General features: G+C 45.2%; 1 protein-coding gene across 1 annotated transcript in view; it reads left to right on the top strand.

Moving 5' to 3' along the window:
- ELOVL6 (ELOVL fatty acid elongase 6) overlaps positions 1-22,659 on the top strand; it is a 184,486-nt gene that overhangs the window by 137,574 nt on the left and 24,253 nt on the right. Inside the window, exon 3 of the mRNA XM_029596139.1 lies at positions 18,417-18,568. Within this exon, the coding sequence (XP_029451999.1) occupies positions 18,417-18,568 (152 nt within the window). The remainder of the gene's footprint in view (positions 1-18,416; positions 18,569-22,659) is intronic.

Genomic DNA, 22,659 nt, shown 5'->3' with positions numbered 1-22,659 from the left:
TCTTGTGGTCGGTGTAGTCCATGATGGGGTGTTGCGCCCCTTCCAGCCATTGCCTCCATTTTTCAAAAGCCATTTTTATCACCAGCAACACTTTGTTGCCAATCCCATAGTTTTTCTCTGCCGGAGAAAACTTGCGAGAGAAATAGGAGCAGGAGAATAGAGTTCCTTGGTCAGAGTGTTGACTAAGGACCGCCCCTACTGCAACATCAGAAGCATCCACCTCTACAACAAATGGCCGAGTTGGATCTAAGTGGTGGAGACATGGCTCTTGCAGGAATGCTGCCTTGAGTTTCTTGAAAGCTTGAATAGCCTCACTGGGCCAATGTCTAGGATCAGAACTCTTCTTGGTCAGAGCCGTAATTGGTGCCAAGATGTGAGAATAACGTGGGATGAAATTCCTGTAAAAGTTGGCGAAGCCAAGGAAGCATTGTAACAAGCAAAGTCCCACTGGTTGCGGCCACTCCCGGATGCTCACTAGCTTATCCGGTTCCATTTGGAAGCCGATGGTGGAGACAATAAAGCCCAGGAATAGTAGTGATTGTTGTTCAAAAAGGCACATCTCAAGTTTTACAAATAAGCGGTTCTCTCTTATGTGCTGGAGAACATGACAGACATCAGAGTGATGGGTAGTTAGATCCTTGGAGTAGATTAGGACGTCGTCAAGGTAGACAATTACTCCTTTATGAAGCATATCCCAAAATACTTTATTCATTAAATTCTGAAAACCTGCGGGCACGTTTCACAGTCTGAATGGCATCACCAGATACTCGTAATGACTGTCGCGTGTGTTAAACACGGTCTTCCATTCATCTCCAGGTTTTATTCGGACCAAGTTGTAAGCGCCACGCAGGTCCAGTTTGGTGAATATTCTGGCTCTGTGGAGGTGGTCCAAGAGCTCAGGAATCAGAGGGAGAGGATAGTGATCTTTGTGGGTGGTAGCGTTGAGCCCCCTATAATCTTTGCAGGGTCCTTCTTGGAAACAAAGAAAAACACTGCACCGGCTGGAGAAGAGGAAGGGCGATTGAACCCCTGGTCCAGATTCTCTTTTATGTACTTGGACATGTACTTGAGTCTCTTGCAACGACAGCAGGTATACCCGTCCTCAGGGCGGAACAGTATCAGGTAACAGATCAATGGCACAATTGAAGGGTTGATGCACTGGCAGGGTCTCCGCCTCCTCTTTGGAAAAGGCATCAGAAAAGTCGGCATACTGTGGAGGCAGATGAATGTTAGTAGTAGCAAGATGGACTTGTGGTTACGGCTTCTGACGTAGCCAAGTTGCAAAACATTCAGGTCCCCAAGCCGCAATTTGGAGGCTCCTCCAGTCAATGGTGGAGGAGTGTTTCTGCAACCAAGGAAGGCCCAGTACAATTGGGTGGACAGCTTTTTCCAGGATGAGGAAGGATATCTCCTCCTTGTGGAGAACTCCAGTATGGAGGGTCACTGGAGCCATGCAGGAGGTGACTTGGCCAGGGAGTGATTCCCCTTGGATAGATGAGATGAGCAACGGTGGATTGTGGGGGAGCACCGGAAATTGAAGTTGACGAACTAACTCTGCTAGTATGAAGTTTCCTCCAGCCCTAGAATCGATGAAGGCCAGAGTCTTGAATGATCCTTTGGAGAGCTGGAGTGTGACAGGAACAGTACATTGAGGAGCATGGTTGATGCAGCCTAGGATCAGCTCCCCGGTGACACCTAGGCCTGGGAGTTTCCCAGACGCTCAGAGCATTGGGCCAACAGGTGACCCTTACCTCCGCAATAGAGGCACAATCCAAGTGTTCTGTAGCGCTGTTTCTCTTCTGAGGTTAGGTGAGTGCGACCCAGCTGCATGGGTGCCTCCCTGTGTTCCGGCAAAGCCCCAGATGTTGCTGGGGAGACCAATGGGCGAGAGAAGGAAGGAGACAGGGGAACTGTGCGGCGAACCAGCTTGAGTTCCTTTGCACGTTGCTGCAAATGCTGATCGATCTGACCAGCCAGGTCAATGAGAGCCTCGAGGTCATCCGGGAGGTCTCGAGTGGACAGCTCATCCTTGATACGGGAGAACAACCCCTCGAGGAAGATACTGCATAGGCTGTCCTCACGCCAACCCAGTTCAGATGCCAAGGTGCGGAACTCTACTGCAAACTCGGCCAGCGGGCGTGAACCTTGGCGGAGGTGAAGTAGTTCAGAGGCAGCAGTAGGCAGACGGCCCGGCTCATCAAATACTTGGTGGAAGGTCTGGACAAATCGGGCCAGGTCCCTGAGAATGGAATCTCTACACTCCCACAGCGGGGATGCTCAGGCCAGCACCTTGCCGTCCAGTAAGAACAAGATGAATGACGTCTTGACCTGATCTGTCAGGAACTGCTGGGCCTGGAGCGAGAACCTGATGAAGCAGTGATTCAAAAATCCTCGGCACTGCTTTGGCTCCCCGGAAAACCGAGGTGGGCCAGGCAAATGAGTCAAGGGAAACGGAGCAACTGGAACCGTGGGATGAGAGGCAGTGGCCCCAGACCCAGACGCAGATTATAAGCGACTGGCCAGGCGCTCCACTGTGGCGGACAAAGCCTCCATACATTGCTGCTATTGCTGCATACGTTGGGCCATACCCAGAATGGCCTGGAGGCCGGACATGTCCACCGGGTCCATGACTTTTACAAACTGTTACGATTGTGGACCCTTGAGCCAGAGTGAGTGATGAAATCCACCGAGGGATTGCCCCAATGGAACTCATCTCCGGGAGGTGGTGCTGGTGAGGGATGAGACGAAGACAAGGTCAGCAGTCCGGGTCTGGGCAGGCAGCGAAGAAGCAGAACCAGAGTCCAGGCAGAAGATCCACAGCAGGCAGCGAAGAGGCGGATACGGTGAAACAGGCCAGGGGTCGAGAAGGGCAGCAGACTAGCAGAGACGAGAAGACAAGCCGAGGTCAAACCTGGAGATCAAGCCGAGGACTGGATACAGGAGCAGGGATGAGGCAGGAGCTGGATCAAGGCAGGAACAAAGGCAGGAACTGAAGCAAGGCAGGAACAAACGCACAGCAACTAGACACTCCGCAGAGAAGACCCTTTGCAAAGGCAGTCTTCTGTGGCAGCTGTGGATGATGACATCATCCTCTGGGGCCGGACTGTGGATGATAACATCTGGGGCAGCTGTGGATGATGACATCATCCTCTGGGGCCGGACTTGGTTTTCGTGCCACTGCCCCAAGGGCGGGGCCTTCCGCGCACGTGTCCGCTGAAGAGAGGACGACAGCGTTGGCGGCCATGCGGCAGACCGCAGGAAGCCTGCTGTGGAGCAGATCGTGCCACGCTGAGCCACGGCGAAGAGGAGCAGCAGAGCGGGTAGGAGGTCTCGGTCGGGGGTTGCCGCGGCCAACAGCTGCAGCACACTTCCCATGAGGCTCTTTGCTAATATTAATAGGGAAATTTCACAGTTTATATGGAAAAGTGAAGTCTCAAAATTAAAACTGTGGACTTCACGGCACATTAAATTAAATGGTGGTATTGCCGTTCCTAACTTATTGGGATATTACTGGGTGTTTAGATTAGCACGTCTGAAACACTGACTAAGCACAGATGATAGGTTACCCTGGTTGTCCTTGGAGGCGGGAATGGCTGAAGGAGTTGATTTGTCCTCAGATTTAATGATGTCCCCTTTTGCAATTCCGATTCAGTGAATTCTTTGTTCCAATTATATTGCTGCATATACGGTTCAGACCTGGTAGATGTATAAAGGGCTTGGCATTCCATATGGTTCTTTCCCCTTCCTTCCTTCCCCAGTCACTTTTGAAATATAATCCAGGCATCTCAGTTTTTACATTTAATGAGGAGGTGATGGATTGGTGGAATACTAGGTTGAAATTCTTGGGGAAGCTATGGGACGAAAAGAACTAGCTCACATTTGATACTTTGAAAAGTGAATTTAGTCTCAGATCAGAGTCTAGAGCTTTATACAATAGAATTAGAGATGCTTTTTCAAAGTTACATAAGAGCAGGATGCAGGAGGCATTTGCCTACTGAAATAGAGGAGGTATTAATTTTAGCAGAGAAGGGATGTAAAATTATTTCTCCATTAAATAAAGCTATTATCCAACTCTGTGAGGACATGGAACCCCGTACGTCCTTGATTGATCAGTGGAACGTTGATTTGGGGACCACAGGGATTGGCAGACAATATGGAGAGTGGCGTGCAGAGCTTCAGTTTGCAGTCACAGGGTGGAAATGGTTTATTCATTGTTACATAGCACATACAGATGCCTGCAAGATTCTTGCCCTCATACTCGAAGATGTGCTGGCAGGGGTGTAGAAAGGAAAACATTTACTTTCATGTGTGGTGGGCTTGTCCCTGCATTCAGAACTTCTGGGGAAGAATTGAGAATATTATGAGAAGAAAGTTGAGTTTTATACCAATTATCTACCTTCTTGGTGTTATGTTTTTGTAAGAGTCCTGGGCCGAGGTGAGAGGTGTCTCAGCCCACAGGGAGGAGCCCTGTGAGCCTCACCTTCAGTAGGCGTGGTCTCAGTGGCGTAGGACACAGCTGTAAGGTAGAGACTTTATTATAAAGGAAGGAAAAGCAGAGCCTGCGGAGCGGGAGCTGAATTAAAGTACTGTTCAGAGCAGAGGGGTATACCCAGAGTGATACCTCCGATGTGAAGATCCGGTAGTGGCCCGCAGAGCGGGGTACACCAGGAGTCTCTTCGGAGGTGTAGCAATTACCTTAGATGTACAGATCTGGTAGTGGCCCGCAGAGCGGGGTACGCTGAGGATGTCTGTTCTTGTGGTGATGACGAATTAGTCTGAGGTGCAGGACCTCGTGGTGGATCCTGGAGATGGTGATGCAATAACCTGCAGTGCAGCATATATCAGAGTGACTCCTACTGAGGAAGATACGGTAATGGCCCGAGGCACAGGGTACACTGTAGAGAATCTCAGTAAGGTTTGATATCGTTGAAGTCCGTAGTAAAGTACTCACATGATGTAGTTCCAGGAGGATGTCCCGGGACTTGGGACAATATGTAGAAGTCCAAGGCAGGAATGCAGAAGGGCCCCCGAGGAGCGGGTACCCAGAGCGTTCATATGCCAAGCAAGGAAACTGGAACCGGAAGTCCAAGGTTGGAGCAGATTCAGCAACAAGGGAACTCCTTGCTAACTCGTAGAAGCACAGGGCCAGTTGGTTTAAGTACAGCATCGAAGTGACGTCATCCGCAGGGGACGCCCCCGAGGTTCCCGCCATGACATGTACAAAGATGGCCCTTGCACGCACATGGCTTATGTGATTCCTGAAACAAGATGGCAGTCAACATCGCCCTCGCCATCCCAGGAATGCCAGGTAGGTTGGCGGTGACTGGCGGAGGCCTCCATTCTTCTCAGAATTGATGGAGCAGCAAAGAAAGAGGTGAGCATGAGAGGTCACAGCCATCTGCGACCGACGGGCATAATACTTGGGTTGAACATTTATCAATGTAAAATGTGTGAGTAACTCCTCTTAGAAGCTACGTTTGCCATTGATACATCTGGGTCATCGCTAGCACAATGGCTGAGAAGCTGACCTTTTCATTGCAGAACAAGAGTGTACTGTATGATAAAATATGGGGATATATTGGTCAGTAGGTTGACTATTTTCAATTTGTCTCACTTGTTATTTTATATTCATGACATGGGTTACTGCATATATTTTGATGCTTTTGTAATGCCTCCAGTACATATTTCAGTGTGTTGATCCTCTGTTGATGAGATGTTGTATACTATGGATTTTTTGTTACAAGTTAAGCAAATTTAAAAAAAAAAAAAATTAGCAGTAAGGCCTGTGTGTAACAAAGGTATGCAGACTTTACCAGAATGTGCAGTGTTATAAAATTACTAAATCCATGCTCTCTTCAACCTTCATCTGTTAATCCCTAGTGATCATCCAAAGAAAGGATGGAGATAGCATGGAGCAGTGGCATGGATACCGGAGAAGGTTAGGCTGAAAACTTAACAAACCATGTTTTCCAAATTTGGAGTGTCCACAAAAGTTCATGGGGAGGAAAAGGGTGGAGAAGTCCATGCTCGATGAAGAAATAATTTGCAAAAAATTGTCTAGCTTTAAATTGTGAGTGAATCATTGAAGAACAAACCTATCCTCTGACCAGCTCAAATGAGTATTTATTAGTTAGTATAAGCAAATGTTGTCAAGCGAGGTGGTTTGCTGTAGGGACATAACTTTTGGCATGCACCAGGGTTCTTTGGTTTGTCTCACTGTAAAGCCTAGACATGTGTGGAGTACAATATGGGCCTGATTTTAAAAAGCATTTACTCGAGTAAAACAGGGTTTTACTCGAGTAAATGCACTTTACTTGAGTAAGTGGGCTTTTGAAAATTGCTATAATATATGCCATTGAATTGTTCATAGGATTTACTTGTGTAAGTGCACTTTACTCCAGTAAATGGCTTTTGAAAATTGCTACAATAGTAGTTACATTTACATGTATAACTCCTTTTGAAAATTACCCCCTATGTGTTTAAATAATTAAATACTGCTTATTCCCATTGCTGCCTTCTCCAATCAATCTCCCTGGGTGTGAGATGCACTGAAAGAGATATTCCTTTTACTTGCTAAGTGAAAACATCACAGCAATTCTATTTTACATTATATGGGATAAAAATAAGTACTCCGCAAATCAATAACCACAGGTCACTCTCCCTGTTTGGCAGTGTAAGTGAAGAACTTGAATTTTCTGTCACTGATTTGCCATTTTATACAATGCAAAAGAAGGCTGGCACGAAAGCTGCAGTGTCCAGTGCTGACCGCAGAATCTGCTCTGGGCATTTGTTCATAGCAGAACCTAGCCACTAAGCTTCAAAGGAACTCCTGGCCCTCCATTTGCGTTACATATCTGTATTTTTAGTAGGCCCCGTAAAGGTTGAAAGATAGGTGGGGATCTAACTGATACTCTTCACAAAGTTCATTTTTCATTCAGGTCCATATTTTTTTTTCCAAGCTGTTGTCACCAAATTTTCCCTCAAATGCAAGTTGACAACAACAACAAAAAAAATCCTGCCAAAAATATGGGCATAGGTTTACCAACTGGCTCTATTATTTCACGACAGGCTGAGCCAGTCCATTTCACCACACTGCAAGCACAAACTTGCATCTTAACTTTTCATTTTGTTTGTATTAAATAAATTTCTTATATTAGAGAAAAATCCCCCTCAAAGATGGTGATTAACACCATACATAAAATACAGAAGAAACTGTACATATGGAAATATTTCATATTTTGTTCCCTATAAAACACACAATTCCCCTTTTCTTATGCAGATCAGAACTGCAAGTGCATGCATGCTGCAGGGTTAAAAGAGAACTGTATTCAACCAGTCCTGAGAAGGGGGAACCAGTTGGTAAACCCAAAATTCTGAAAGAGGAGCAACAGGGTTAAATGTTTTTTTTTCTCCAAACTGGAATACTAATTCAGCAGACTGTTCAAATATCCACACTTCAAAATCAGCTCAGAGAAAATAGTAAAAAAAACAGAACGTATCCGTCTGGGCTACATCTATTTGGAATAACAGAGATTTGAATAAAAGTGTTATTTATCACTTTGAAAGGTCTGCTCCCATGCTGAATGCCTCATCAATGGATTATCCCAATGTGCTTGCTTCATTTAAGATCTTTGGTTCTGTCACAATCTGTTCTCTTCTCTTTCAGACTTAAACCTAGAATCTTGTCAGGTTTAATCCATTGTAGCCTACAACTTCTGATCTACAGTATCATGACTTCTGTTGGATTTTGTCAGAAAATCCAAATTATGAGCAACAGAGGGTTAAAATGTAAATGTTGCTGATCTTTTGTTGTTCATTTTTTTAATTTTCTAGTGATTTTCTAGTAATTTTCTAGTGATTTTCTAGTAATTTTCTAGTATTTGTGAAAGATGCCTGGTTCACAGCAATAGGAGGTCATTTTCTAAAGAATATGTGCATTTCACCTCTAGGGAAGAGACAAAATAGTTCAGTCTCCCTGACTATGCAGTCTTTGACCTCTCTGCTAAGATGCCCAGCGAGGATACCAATTCCTGCCAAATCATAGCTGTTTTCATGATTTATTTATTTATTTGTTAGACTTTTATATACCGTTGTTTAGACTAGCCGTCAACGGTTTACAAACATTTCAAAATATACAAATTCGAATAAAAATATATCTAAACATAAAATGAAACGTAATCTAAAACAAGATAATAAAAAAGCGTTAAAAATATTACAAATTCATAGTCATAAATACAATTAATAAATCAATAAAAATATAAAATTATAAAATAAAAGTAGTCTGTAAAACTGTGGTAAATAAAAATTTAAGTGCAAACTAAAAAAAGAACTGTCAAGAGAGAGCAATTTTTAAGAGGGAGATTTTTCGCATGTGTCACAATTAACCCTCCTCCACCCCAGTGCCCTTCCAGAAAAATACCTTATTTACACTGGCGACAACAGGGATGAATTGTTGCACCTGGAGGTGGACCCTTGTCCTGAGACAGTAAGGAGCGGCTCCCTGGTCGGGCCCAGGAAGCATCTGCCACCAGGGGCGGAGCACAGGAGGAGACAGAGGCTAGCTGGAGCTTCACCACTGGAAGCCCGAGGTCCTCCCAGGTGGAGCCCTTGGGGACCCAGGCCACTTGGACTTAGGTGGGCCTCGCAGGGTCTCCCGGAAAGGAAGTGGAGAGGTGTGCCCACCAAGATCAAGGGTGCGCGGTTGATGTCGAGACTGGAAACTTGGGGAATCAAGGAAGGCCAGAACAGTGTCTGCGATGACAAGGCTGGGAGAAGGGCCAGGCTCAAGGAGGCGTGGTCAGTGATAGCAAGGGTCAAGTTCCAAGGTCAGTCCAAGAGTAGTCAGCCAAAGAAGGGGTCAGGTTCCAAAGGTCAGTCCGAGAGTAGTCAGCCAAAGCAGGGATCAGGTTCCAGAGGTCAGACGTGGTCAAGGATGCAAGCAAAGGTCAGAATCCGATCAGCGTAGTCAGTACCAGAGAGTCACTCTAAGAGGTACTACCTGAGGGAACGCAGGAACAGACAGGCGCTGGAACAGAAGGACGCTGGAACAAAACTGGAACAAGACTGGAACAAGCGATGAGACACTGAGGCAAACTAGTACATATACAGTGTCGACCCGATTGCCAAAGCAAGGAGTGCAGGCAGGAACTTCCTGATATACTGTGCTCAATCAGGGCGTGCCGCGGAGCCTGGTCCCGCCCCTGGCCCTTTAAGGGGCCGGGAGGTCCGCACACGCGCGCGCCTAGGGGCGGGGCCAACGCCACGGAGGATGCCGAGCTCCGTCATGCCTGGTGCGTTGAGGAAGGCCCAGAGACTGCCGCCGCAGGACACCAAGGCCTCGAGGAGCTAGCTGCAGCCGCGGGAGAGGCCGACCCGGGACCTGCCGAGGAGTTGGGAAGGTGAGCAGGCCCTTGCGTGGGCCAAGCGCGGACGGGACGCACAACATAAATGAGGAGGACAGATAACAGCTGTTTCTGCTACCTCTGGGAGCCCTTGTTGACATCTGTCCATTGGGAACTGTATGAAGACCAACAACTGATTTCACATAGGTCCCATGTTTAAGCTTCTATTTATGTTGCTAAACTTGATTTAAAATTACCTGAAAAATAGATCATCTACAACTATTAACTTTAATTATTAACTTTTCAATATGACATAGATCTTGGTTTCTTCTTTCATGCCAATATACCCCTTCTGTTCTGCTGGTATTAGATGTCTTGGTTCCTGCCATGACTGCCTGAGTCCCTAATGGCTGAATTTTAAAAGACCTGCGCGGGGTAAAACTGGGACTTAAGTGTGTGGCTGCACCCTGCACACGCCAAGCACATTTTCGAAAGGACCCGGCCATGCGCACAACCCCCGGTACGTGCAGAAGTGCCAGGCAATTGAAAAGGGGCAGGCCGTAGGGGGTGGGATTTGGGCAGGGGGAAGATCAGGACAGCGCCATTAGATACTATCCCGAGTAAGCATGCGCTGGCAGCTGGCCGGCGCACGGAGTTTAATTCTGCTCCAGAGGAGCAGTAAATATAAAAATAAAAAATTGGGGATAGATAGGGTTAGTTTAGGGGTCGCGGGGAGGAGAGGGGAAGAGGGATGAAGGATAGGGGTAGGGAAGCTCCCTCCCAATCTGCTCCATTAAAGGAAGCCCTACTCATGTTGCCGCTCGTAATTTAAAAAGTCAACCCCCCCCCCCCCCGCTCGCGTAGGAGGGCACAGATATTAAAATTCGGTGCGCATGTACGTGCGGGAATCCTACTTTATAATATGCACATGCCGACATGCACATGTTATAAAATAGCTGCATCTATTTGCACGCAGGGAACTGCGCGTGCGTTTTAAAATCCACCCTTAAGTGTTGAAAGAGCTTTTACTAGTCCTCCCTCTCCCCAGTGCAAAAGCTAATTTATTCAGTTTTTCTGTCAGGTCCCCTCTGTCAACTTCATAAGAACATAAGAAACTGCCATACTGGGTCAGACCAAGGGTCCATCAAGTCCAGCATCCTGATTCCAACAGTGGCCAATCCAGGCCATAAGTACCTGGCAAGTATCCAAAAACTAAGTATATCCTATGCTACTGATGCTAGTAATAACAGTGACTATTTTCTAAGTCAACTTGATTAATAGCAGGTAATGGGCTTCTCCTCCAGGAACGTATCCAAACCTTTTTTAAACCCAGCTACACTAACTGCATTAACCACATCCCCTGGCAACAAATTCCAGAGTTTAATTGTGCATTGAGTGAAAAAGAATTTGCTCCAATTAGTTTTAAATGTGCTACATGCTAACTTCATGGAATGCCCCCTAGTCCTTCTATTATTCGAAAGAATAATCGATTCACATTTACCTGTTCTAAATCTCTCATGATTCTAAAGACCTCTATCTTATCCCCACTCAGCCGTCTCTTATCCAAGCTGAACAGCCCTAACTTCTTTACAGGTCGATACAGTAAAGTGTGCTCCGTCGGAGCGCACTGTCAGCCTGCTCTGGACACGTGTTTTCCCTTACCCCTTATTCAGTAAGGGGAGGAAAACACGCGGCCCACCCGCGGCACCTAATAGCGCCCTCAACATGCAAATGCATGTTGAGGGCGCTATTAGGTATGCGCGCGGGATCCAGTAAGTAAAATGTGCAGCCAAGCCGCACATTTTACTCTAAGAAATTAGCGCCGACCCAAAGGTCGGCGCTAATTTCTTCCGGCTCCGACTTAATATCAGAGCGATATTAAGTCGGAGGTCCAAAAAAGTAAAAAAAAAAATAAAAAAAATTTGAATTCTGCCCGCGGCTGTCGGGCCGAAAACCGGACGCTCAATTTTGCCGGCGTCCGGTTTCCGAGCCCGTGGCTGTCAGCGGGCTCGAGAACCGACGCCGGCAAAATTGAGCGTCGGCTGTCAAACCCGCTGACAGCCGCTGCTCCAGGCCAAAAGGAGGCGCTAGGGACGCGCTAGTGTCCCTAGCGCCTCCTTTTCCTCGTTTGCACCGCGTCACCTCATTTGAATACTGGATCGCTCGCACCGGCGAAGGGCCGGTGCGTGCGCCGGGAGAGCGGGCGTTCGTCCGCTCTCCCGCGATTTTACAGTATCGATCCGTTAGTGTTTCCTCATAGGGGAGCTGTTCCATCCACTTTATCATTTTGGTCGCCCTTCTCTGTACCTTCTGCATTACAACTATATCTTTCTTGAGATGCGGCGACCAGAACTGAACACAGCATTCAAGGTGTGGTCTCACCATGGAGCGATACAGAGGCATTATGACATCCTCTGTTTTATTCACCATTCACTTCCTAATAATTCCTAACATTCTGTTTGCTTTTTGGACTGCCACAGCATACTGAGCCGATGATTTCAAGTATTATCCACTATGACACCTAGATCTCTTTCCTGGGCAGTAGCTCCTAATATGGAACCTAACATCGTGTAACTACAGAATGGGTTATTTTTCCCTGTATGCATCACCTTGCATTTATCCACATTAAATTTCATCTGCCATTTGGATGCCCAATTTTCCAGTCTCACAAGATCCTCCTGCAATTTATCACAATCTGCTTGCAATTTAACTACTCTGAATAATTTTGTATCATCTGCAAATTTGATTACCTCACTCGTCGTATTCCTTTCCAGATCATTTATAAATATATTGAAAAGCACAGGTCCTAGTACAGATCCTTGAAGCACTCCACTGTATACCATTTTCCACTAAGAAAATTGTCCATTTAATCCTACTCTCTGTTTACTATCTTTTAACCAGTTTGTAATCCACGAAAGGTCACCGCTAAGTGTGAAAGCTTGCTTGGCAGACTGGATGGGCCGTTTGGTCTTCTTCTACCGACATTTCTATGTTTCTATGTTAACTTTTCTTCTGCCGTCATTTATATGTTTCTCTGTTAACTTTTACCACCATCATTTAATCATATTACTGTTACTCCTCACTTTACTACCTCTAATGCAAAAAGAAATGCTTAACGTCCTGCACTTTGTAAGTTATTTGTAAGTTACCTAAACCACATAAACCAATGTGAAGTTATATGTAATCCGATATGAAGTTATATGTAAACCAATGTGATATGTAAATCAAACATCGGTATATAAAAATAAATAAATAACTTTGTACTTTTCTTAGAAGCCTCTCATGAGGAACTTTGTCAAATGCCTTCTGAAAATCCATATACACAATATCTACCGGTTCACCTATATCTACATGTTTATTAACCCCCTTCAAAAAAATTAAGCAGATTTGTGAGGCAAGACTTGCCTTGGTTAAAGCCATGCTGACTTTGTTCCATGTCTTTCTATATGTTCTGTGATTTTGATCTTTAGAACACTTTCCACTATTTTTCCTCGCACTTAAATCAGGCTGCTGGACTGCTGCCTTCATCTGAAATGTATTCAGTTCCTTCCACTAAGTTGCTAACTTGAAACAGTAGGGGCCAGATTTTCAAAGAGGTACACGCGTAAGATACGCCCGTACCCCCGAAAGCCTGGCCCAAACACCCCCTGCACGCGCCGAGCCTATGTTGCATAGGCTTCCGGCGTGCGCAAAGCCCCGGGACACCTTGAGCAGGCGTAACTTTTGCGACAGAGGGCCGGGGGGGTGGGTTAGGGAGGGGAAGGTGGGGGGAGGCAGAAGGAAAGTTCCCTCCGAGGCCGCTCCGATTTTGGAGCGGCCTCGGAGGGAACGGAGGCAGGCTGCGCAGCTGACCCCGGATTTTAATGGATATGCGCGGCTACGCGCGATTCTATTGAAATCCTGCGTACTCTTGTTCGCGCCTGGTGCGTGAACAAAAGTACGCGTTTGCGCAAGTTTATGAAATCTACCCCTGCGTGTAAGAAGGGCCTGCTTAGCTTGACTTTCAGTAGGCAGGAAGTTTGATGTTCTCTTTAAGGCTTCTCAAATATAGATTGTATTCTACCAACAGTGTGAATGACTTGAAGTCTAGTTGTCCTAGGTCTATCTCAAAATTAAGTTCCCATTATTTGGCTTTTGAACTGAATGTCTGCTTGCCTTTCCTCCCTGCTATGAAATCAAGAGTCAAAGACTGGAGAGACTAAAAGGTATGTAGCTTCATACTGATTAGAGATGTACAATTTGTTTCGGTTTGTTCATTTGTTTCGCAATTATCAGTTTTGTCTCAAATGAAAAAAAAAATTTGGTTGTTCATGTCATTTGTTTTACATCAGTTTCAGTAGGGGAAGCAATCCATAGGCCTTACTGACATCAATGTGAAAGAAAAATAGGGCCTAGGCTGAAGCCCAATGTAGGGCCCAACCTGAGTCCAGCTCCCATTGCCTAGTCCCAGCTCTAGGCACAGGTCCCATGCTGGGGCACAGTCCAAGTCTGTCCCACAAGTCCCATCTCCAAGGCCTGTGCTTGGGCCCAGGCTTAGGCCTGACACCAGGCCCCGGCCACAGGCCATGTCTCGTAGCCTAGGCCCTGCCTAGGTCTAGGCTTAGGCCCAGGCCCAGAGGCCAAGTACCAGGCCTTCCATCATCTTCTTCCTAAAAATGATACCATCTGCCTAAAGGACACATTGCAGTGATGGCACTTTGGCACCTTTGTACCAAGCAGATGGCACCAGTTTGGTATGAAAATGGTGCCATCTACTCTAGAAGAAGTCACCATAGTGGCATCACTGTGGTGCATCCTTAAGTAGATGGCATCGTTTTTAATCGACAGAAGAAAAAAGAAGACAACAGAAGGCCTGATCATGAGCCTCTGGGCCTGGGTCTAAGACTGGGCCTCAGCAAAGGAATCCAGCATTAGGTTGGGCCTCTGCATCGGGCCTGGGTCCTAGTGATGGGACCCAGCTTTGGGCCAGGCCCCACTTCAGGCTTAAGCCCGGGCCTCGGCAACAGGATCTGGCTTCAGGCTGGGTCTACATCCAGGCCTCGGTGACAGGAACCAGCCTCAGGCCAGGGCCCAGCGTCGGGCCTAAACCTAGGCCCAGGCCTCAGCAACAGGAGTTAGCCTCAGGCCTAGGCTTCAGCAAGAATGAAGCCAAGGACCGGTCCTGCCAGAGGCCCTTTTTTTTAATTAACCAAATAAGAAATTACCGAAACGTTTTTGGATTTTTTAGTCAGATGCTATTTTCTGTTTCATTTGGAACAAACTGAAATGGCTTCATTTGTTGTTTTTTACTCAATTAATTTAAAACAAATGCATATCCTGAGTAAGGATAAATGGCATCGATCAAAACAAGCACATGTTATTGCTAGTTTCCTGATCTTTGCAGTCTTGTGCTATAGAGGTGTTCATAATATAAGAATAAGGGCCTGATTCACTAAGGCTTGTCTCCCATTCTGTGTTTATGGGAATAAAAGTAGGGAGAATAATTTTCAATCAAGTCCGCACGGCCTCATATACATGTGTATATGGCCGAGCAGAGATCTATTACAGTATTTTATAACCTGTGCTTATCAGTTACGCACAGATTATAAAATACATGTATGTCTACCCCTCCAACACGCAACTATCTCTAATGCAATGAAAGCACATACGTTCTCTACCTATTTTGTAAACATACACGTGTATACTGTATGCATGAAAAAAAGTTGAACTTGTTCACATAAAACCCTGAGTTATACATAGAAGTCAATATATTTTAAAACCAGGTACTATCAATGCCAAGTGCTGTTGAGTGCCACTGAGCATCATGAGTGCTGGGTACCACTCAAGCGCTGTTGGCCATGAGAGCCATCAAATGCCATCTGGTGACATCGGGCGCCTGATGCCATTGGGCACTGTAAGACACCAGGCTCAGATGGAATCTGCATGACTGAAATACACAATGGGTGATGGGTGCCATTGATGTCATCACAGATCAACATCAGGTGCACCAATGGAATCGACGTTGATTCCTGCCATGGCATGGATGATAGAATATCCTGCGGCATGGGCTTAGGCCGCCATGCCAACACCGAACCAATTTCTGGTGCAATGACATCAGATGCACCTGTGCCAATGACTGCAAGGTCGATCAGTGCTGCAATACTGAAAAGTGATGGAGACATCATATTAATGTTTAGTACTGCTGTGTCACCGAAAATCAGTGTCCTATGTTGTGCTCTACTTAGTGACAAGGGGCATCAAATACTGGTGCAACAAAATTACCAGTAAAGCAAGATTTCTCTGGGGTGGGATGGTAGACCTTCAGCCGAGCCCCCCACATATATGAGTGAGTTTCTGCTCACTCCTGGTTGGACCACCCTATTGGAATGGGTATCAGGAGGGTAGAGTTAGAGGACTGGAGCCCTATTTTATCTCCCTCACGAAGAGAAGAAAGACCTCCAAATGATCTCTCCTATAACAGCTTGCAAACAGCTTTCAACCTGGATTCCCTCACTGGGGAGATTCCGGGGGTTATAGTAACATAATAAGATAGTATTATTAGCAGACCAAATGGTCCATCCAGTATGCCCAGCAAGTTTCTTATGGTAGTAACTGCCACTCCATGCAGGTTACCCCCATGTGTCTGTTAAAGGTAGTAACGTCTGCCTCAGGATATTCTAACCCTAGACTGGAGTGTGGGGTTTTTATTAGATTTTATTCATATCACTCAGTTTACATAGCAATATGTATACTGAGAAAAAGCTAGATCCTAATGGATGAGACAGATTCAATGGAAGTTCCCTGAATGAACATTCATCAGGGAGTTAATAAGGTTGGAAAATTGCCTAGGGGCTGCTTCTGTATCCCTATAGCCCTGGAGTCTGTCTAGTAATATATCTTCTATCCCTCTGCATCCAGAAGGGATTTCAGGGGAAAAGCCACGGTGTGAAAAGAAACAATGTATGGCTTCAAGAAAATTTCCAAGAACCTTTACCCTCTTTCACCAGAAACCTGTTTACTGCGCCTTCTGCTTTTTCACGTATCAACTGATTAACCAATGCGATTCACTTTCACCATGTGGTAGATAAGTCCTGTCAAAGGATAGCCTTGCATGTTCTTTATATTAAGTGGGCTTCAGTCAAAGTTCTCCACTGAACCTTCCACTGTGTCGTGGGATCTCAGCACAGTGTTCAGACGGTGGATAGGAGCTTCTTCATGCTTCTCCACTCTTGTTAGCATAATATATGACCTGGGAGTTCAGGCTTTTATTTGTGGTCACTCTGCAGGTGGGGTCTGCCACAGAACCTGGTGCCTTTCCCACCTTCTTCAAAGCTTTTTCCCAAGTAAATTGTTTCTGTGCACATTTTTAGTCATTAACTAACGTCATGCATAAATCTGTAAAGGCAATCTGTTGTTACTGTTTGATATAAGTAATCCACAGTCCTCCATCTGGAGGGCTCTGAAGCCCCAGATGATCTAGTCGGGTTTCTTCTTGACACCAGAAAACCTGAAATGTCTAGAGCCAAGAGCTTTATTTCTCTTGGTTAGTGAATTGTGCCCTTTCTCTCGCCCATGGGTCTAGTGGGGCATGTGAATACTCACTGTGCTGGAGCTCTAACTGTATCTGTTTCAAAGCAGTGAAGTGAGATTTTCACCACCCACACTCACAATGCACCCTTGTTTTGGCAAGGGGTCCTGACACAAAAATGAATGGAGTCTCTTTGAGGTGAGAACCCAACTACATTCCTCCTAGAGCCCGTTATTGGACAGGCTTCCTCAAAAAATAAATAAATGAGGTTGGCCTGTCACTACCCAAAACAGTAGTGCCTTTGGCACTGTTTAGATTTTCCTTTTTTGTTTGAGGCAGCCTGTAGCTTGGAAGTCCCCCACATGTGAGGACTGCCATCTTGCTTGTCCTCAGAGAAAGTGAAGTAACTTACCTGTAAAAAGTGGCTGTCCAAAGGACAGCAGGATGTCAGTCCTCATGAAACTCTCCCACCTCCCCATGGAGTTGCTTTTTTCCAAATCATGGATTGAGGGGCCCTGCCTGGTATGCAGGGAGGTGGCTATAGGCTGCATGTGCTCATTAGAGCATGCTCAAAGCTTCTGGAAGCTTTGAAATCAAAGTTCCGTTCCGGGCTCCATCGGATGATGTAACCCATATGTGAGGACTGACATCCTGCTGTCCATCAGAGGTAAGTAACTCCACTTTATTCAACCTAAAAGATTTAAGAAAAATGTTAACATTGTAAGTGTATAGAAAAACATCTACTCCCTCGCAGTGCAGTGTGGAGATCTGTCAGAAGTCCATGAGTAACTGGGGGCGATCTGTCGGCAGCTTCAGGAAAAGTAATAGAGTTAGACCTTGGATGATCAGAGGAATTGTTAACTTTTCATTGGTCTACATCAGTGGTTCTCAACCCTGTCCTGGGGACCCCACAGCCTACTTGGTATCCCTTTGCAGGGACACAGAATTCTGGCAATTTGTGAATATCATAATGGAGAAATTGTCTTATTGGGCAGTTGGACAAGTTCCTTGATTCTAGCATGCAGTTTTCAAATTTCCTGTTTATAAATATGGAACAACTGAATTAAAATGTAGTATAATGCTTAGAGATGGGTCAAATATTACGCTCTACAGCCCTCTTCAGAATCTCTTTCCATTATCTGGTTTTAATGCTTGCAGTCTCAGATGGAAAAGAATTGGATGCAGGAAAATCACAGAATATTTTTACAAAGTCCCGCATGCTGTTAGTACATGGGGAAAAGGATTCTGAATTTCCCAGGTCAAATTTTTTCAGTGAACAATTGTGATCATTAAAATCTCACCGGACTGGTAACACTTGGATAATGGACAGAGGTTTATATCATGGATCATGAAATTTTGGCTGGTCTTTGCTTAGAATATTGTCACTTTTGACATAGGCCTAGAATAATAATAACAAGGCTGATAACTGTTGCGTATCAGTCAGGGTCCCGTTTACCTCATACACATGGTTACAAAAATTCTGAGAAGTTAATGAACTTGACTGGCTGGTTTGAGTGCAGGATACTAATTCTATTAATTTATCTTTTTTATTTTCTTTCCTCATGAAGTATATTTGGTGCTGTTCGAACTGGTGCTTATATGCTGTACATTTTGATGACCAAAGGGCTGAAGCAGTCCGTTTGTGACCAGAGTTTCTATAATGGACCTGTCAGCAAATTCTGGGCTTATGCATTTGTGCTAAGCAAAGCACCTGAACTAGGTGAGTGACTCTACCTCCTCCTTCCCTGTCTCTCATTTTTGCTTAATGCGCATATTTTTAGAATAGAAGAAAACACGGAGAACACATGCAGCATTTCTCAATAAATAATGATAAATTGCTTCCTTTATTAGATTAGTCAACGTCTGCATTTTCTGCAAAGGGTTATTTTTTTTGCCTTGTTTTTGTAGCTGGCCTATTATTAGAGCTGTGAAAAATTAGGTAGAAGGCCTTGTTTCTGAAGCCAGGCTTATCTGAACATCAGCAGTGCTCATTTCAAATGGAGCATGTCTCTTCCTTCCATCCCCCTTTTCCCCCTTTTTAGAAGAGATTGCAGACAGGGACCCTTAGAGTGCCAGGCAGGACTGTTCTTGTAAAAGAATGGGATTTTGTTCTGAAGCTCCATGTGACTTTTCCCATTCCTAACCAACGGTTAAGAAACCCTGGAAAGGGAATGACCCAGAGACCAGGGTGGGCTCCATGGTAGTATGGCTTCCTGGTAGGCTTCTACCCGAAAATGACCTTTCAGTGCTGTGCGGCAAATTCTGGTCTCTGTACTGCTCACCATTCCTGAGCATTTTTTTTTTTAAAGCAAACTACCAGCAGGGATGAACGTAGTTATGCAGAATTATTAAAAAGAAAACTGTTTATAGATGCTGTAAAATAAAGGTACACAATGAAGCAATTTGAGACTCTTACTTGATACTCTACGTCTGTACTGGTTAATTTTGTCTCTGCCTTCTTATGATTTTCATTGCTTGGTTGTTCATATCTTTATATTATTCTGCTAAAAAAACAATTGGAAAAGCAAGTATCTGTCTGGGTACTCCCATAGGGGACGGACCCAAAAAACAGCAAGGTAGGCGATCCAGTAGAACCGAAGGAAGACAACAAAGGGGATGCCACAAAGAAGCCTTTTTCAATTCTTTATTGGTGGAGACGTAAACAACTGCCCGACTCTGGCCGAGTTTCGCCACATAAAGTGGCTGCCTCAGGGGCTCAGTAAGTGTCAGACGATTCAATCGATGAGAGTGGAGACGATCCGTGCTGTGCGTTGCTATATGTACAGTTGATGAACGGAACCAATAGAATTTTAAGCACATCTGACACTTATTGAGCCCCTGAGGCAGCCACTTTATGTGGCGAAACTCGGCCAGAGTCGGGCAGTTGTTTACGTCTCCACCAATAAAGAATTGAAAAAGGCTTCTTTGTGGCATCCCCTTTGTTGTCTTCCTTGGGTACTCCCATAGGTCATCCAATACTTTGATTTTGCTTACAGTATTTTTATTTATTTATATTTTTTTTTAAAGCAGAGGGGACTTGTAGAGGACAGAGGAACACTTTAAGCTCCTGGTTAGGATCTCTTCCAGCTGCCAAGCATTTTCTGTTTAGTTTTCTGGGAACAGAGTGGAACTCAGTAAAGCATGCACGGTCTGCTGCCCAGTGTCCTAAAGAACTAAAGGTGCAGGAGGAGAGTTCTTCTCGAAGGCTGGGACTCAGGACAATGGTCCTGAGTCGGGCCAACAAATAACTTAACACTTTTGGGGAGGGGAGAGGAAAGAGGGAAGATGCCATGCAAGGTAACAGCATTGCTTCCCATCCCAGGTCTATCGCAGCTGAAAGGAAATTTTTAAAGCAAACTTCAGAGAAATTGGGCTATGTCCATGATTAATAGCGAATGCTGTTCCCCCATCAAATAAAGTGCAGTATATCAATACATTCGCAGTATCAGGAGTCAATTTTTCCTTCCTTTGTATCGAACATATGCCTGTCCCGTGCTAAATAGAATAAAAACTTACTGAACATTTAGTTTTATTTATTTGGATTTATGCACTGTGCATCACTTTTGAGCTATGTCCCTTTTGGATTCATCCTCTAGAACAATGGTTCCCAGCCTTTTTTGTGTCGTGGTACACCTGGCATTGGGCTCACTTCATCATGGCACACCATCACCTTCCTTAGCCCCCATTTCTCTGGTGTCATTCTCTCTTTTCTTTTATCTCTTCCTCCCACGCCTGGCATCATCACCTTCCCTTCACTCTCCTCCCCCCCCCCCATCATCATCATCTTTTCTCTTCCCCCTTCTCTCTGCCCCCCTAACTCCCACTCATCACATCATTACCATCTTTTCGCCCTCTATTCCCTCTCCCTTCAACCCTCTGCAGTCCTCATCTTCTCTCCACCACCCTTGGCATCATCACCTCCTCTTCCCTCTCTCCCTATCCTCCAGCATCATCACTTTCTCTTACCTTTCTCTCTATCCCCGGCATCATCAGTTTCTCTTCCCTTTTCTCTCCCTTCTACCCTCTGCATCATCACCTTCTCTTCCCTTTACTCTTCCCTCACCCCCCTGGTATTACCTTCCCCCACACACTTTCTTCCGCACCTTCTCCGTTCTCTCTCCCTCCCCCCCCCCCCCCACACACACATCATCGCTATCACCTTCCCCTCCCTGTTCTTTCCCTCCACCCCTGACATCATCTCTATTGCCTTCTCTCTCCTACCCTCTCATTCTACCACCTCCTTCCATCACTTTCCCTTTCCTATCCACTCGCCTCCTTGGCATCAGCACTTTCTCTTTCATTCCCTCTGTCCACCCACATACCTCATCACTTTCCCTTCCCTTCCCTCTCCCCCAACACCCCCAACTTCCTAGCAAATGTGGCTGCCCCCTTCCAGCACCACTTACCTGGTGCTGCTTCCTTCTCCTCTGCCTGTTTCCCTCTGTAATGGGTACTGCATGGGGCCAGTAGGACTTGTGAGCCTACAGGGCCCAGTGCAGTTTCAAATGCAGGTTGCTAGTTTTGAGACTATTAGTTCTAGTGTTATTTGAAAAGGTAAATAACTGTTCCCTATTTACCCATTGCTCTTCACTCATGATTTTATACATTTCAATCATATTCCCTCTCAGTTGTCTATTTTCCAAGCTAAAGAGCCCTAACCTGTTTAGACTTTCTCCATGAGGGAGCTTTCCCATCCCCTTTATCATTTTTATTGCTCTTTTCTATACCTATTCTATGTTCACTATGTCTTTTTTGAGTTGGGGCGACCAGAATTGCACACAGTACTCAAGGTGTGGTTGCAACATGGATCTATACAAAGGCATTATGATAATTTTATTCTCCGTTACTTTCCAAATATTTTCTAACATTCTATTTGCTTTTTTGACCACTGCTGCATTCTGAGTCGAAGATTTCAAGGTATTGTCCGCAAGGACTCCAAGGTCTTTTTTCCTGGGTGGTGACCCCTAACACAGAACCCAATATCCTGTATTTGTAATCGGGACTATTTTTCGCTAAGTGCATTACTTTGCACTTGCCCACATTCAATTGCATTTGCCATTTAGAAGCCCAGTCTCCTAACCTCACAAGGTCCTTCTGAAGTTCTTCACAATCCACTGCCATTTTAACGACTCGAAACAATTTTGTGTCATTTGCAAATTTGGTCACATTACTCGTCATTCCTTTCTCCAGATCATTTATGAATATGCTAAATAGCACATGACCTAATACAGACCCCTGGGGCACTCCATTAATGACCTTTTCGCATTTGGAAAACTGACCATTTAGTCCCTCTGTTACAGTCTTTTATTCAGTTACCAATCCACAATAGGACACTGCCTCTGATCCTATGACCTCCCCATTTCCTGAGGAGTCTCATGAGGGACTTTGTCAAATGCCATCTGAAAATCCAAATACACTATATCAACCGGCTCACCTTTGTCCACATTTACACCCTCAAAGAAATCTAATAAATTGGTAAGGCAAGACTTTCCTTTGCAAAACCCATGTTGATTCTCCCCCATTAAACTATGTCTATTTATGTGGTCAGTAATTTTGTTTTTGAGAATAGCTTCAACCATTTTGCTTGGCACCAACATCAGCCTCACTTGTCTATAGTTTCCTGATTCACCCCTGCAGCCCTTTTTAAAAATTTGTGTCACATTTGCCACCCTCCAGTCTTCTGGTACTGTGGCTGTTTTAAATGATAAATTGTAAATCCCCAGAAACAGGTCAGTTTCAATCTTGAGTTCCTTCAGAATTCTGAGGTGAATGCCATCCAGTCCTAGTGATTTCTTATTCTTTAGTCTGTTA

The sequence above is a fragment of the Rhinatrema bivittatum genome, chromosome 1, assembly GCF_901001135.1.
Source record: "Rhinatrema bivittatum chromosome 1, aRhiBiv1.1, whole genome shotgun sequence".
NCBI classification, from domain to species: domain Eukaryota; kingdom Metazoa; phylum Chordata; class Amphibia; order Gymnophiona; family Rhinatrematidae; genus Rhinatrema; species Rhinatrema bivittatum.
This window is presented reverse-complemented; position numbering and strand designations above follow the sequence as displayed.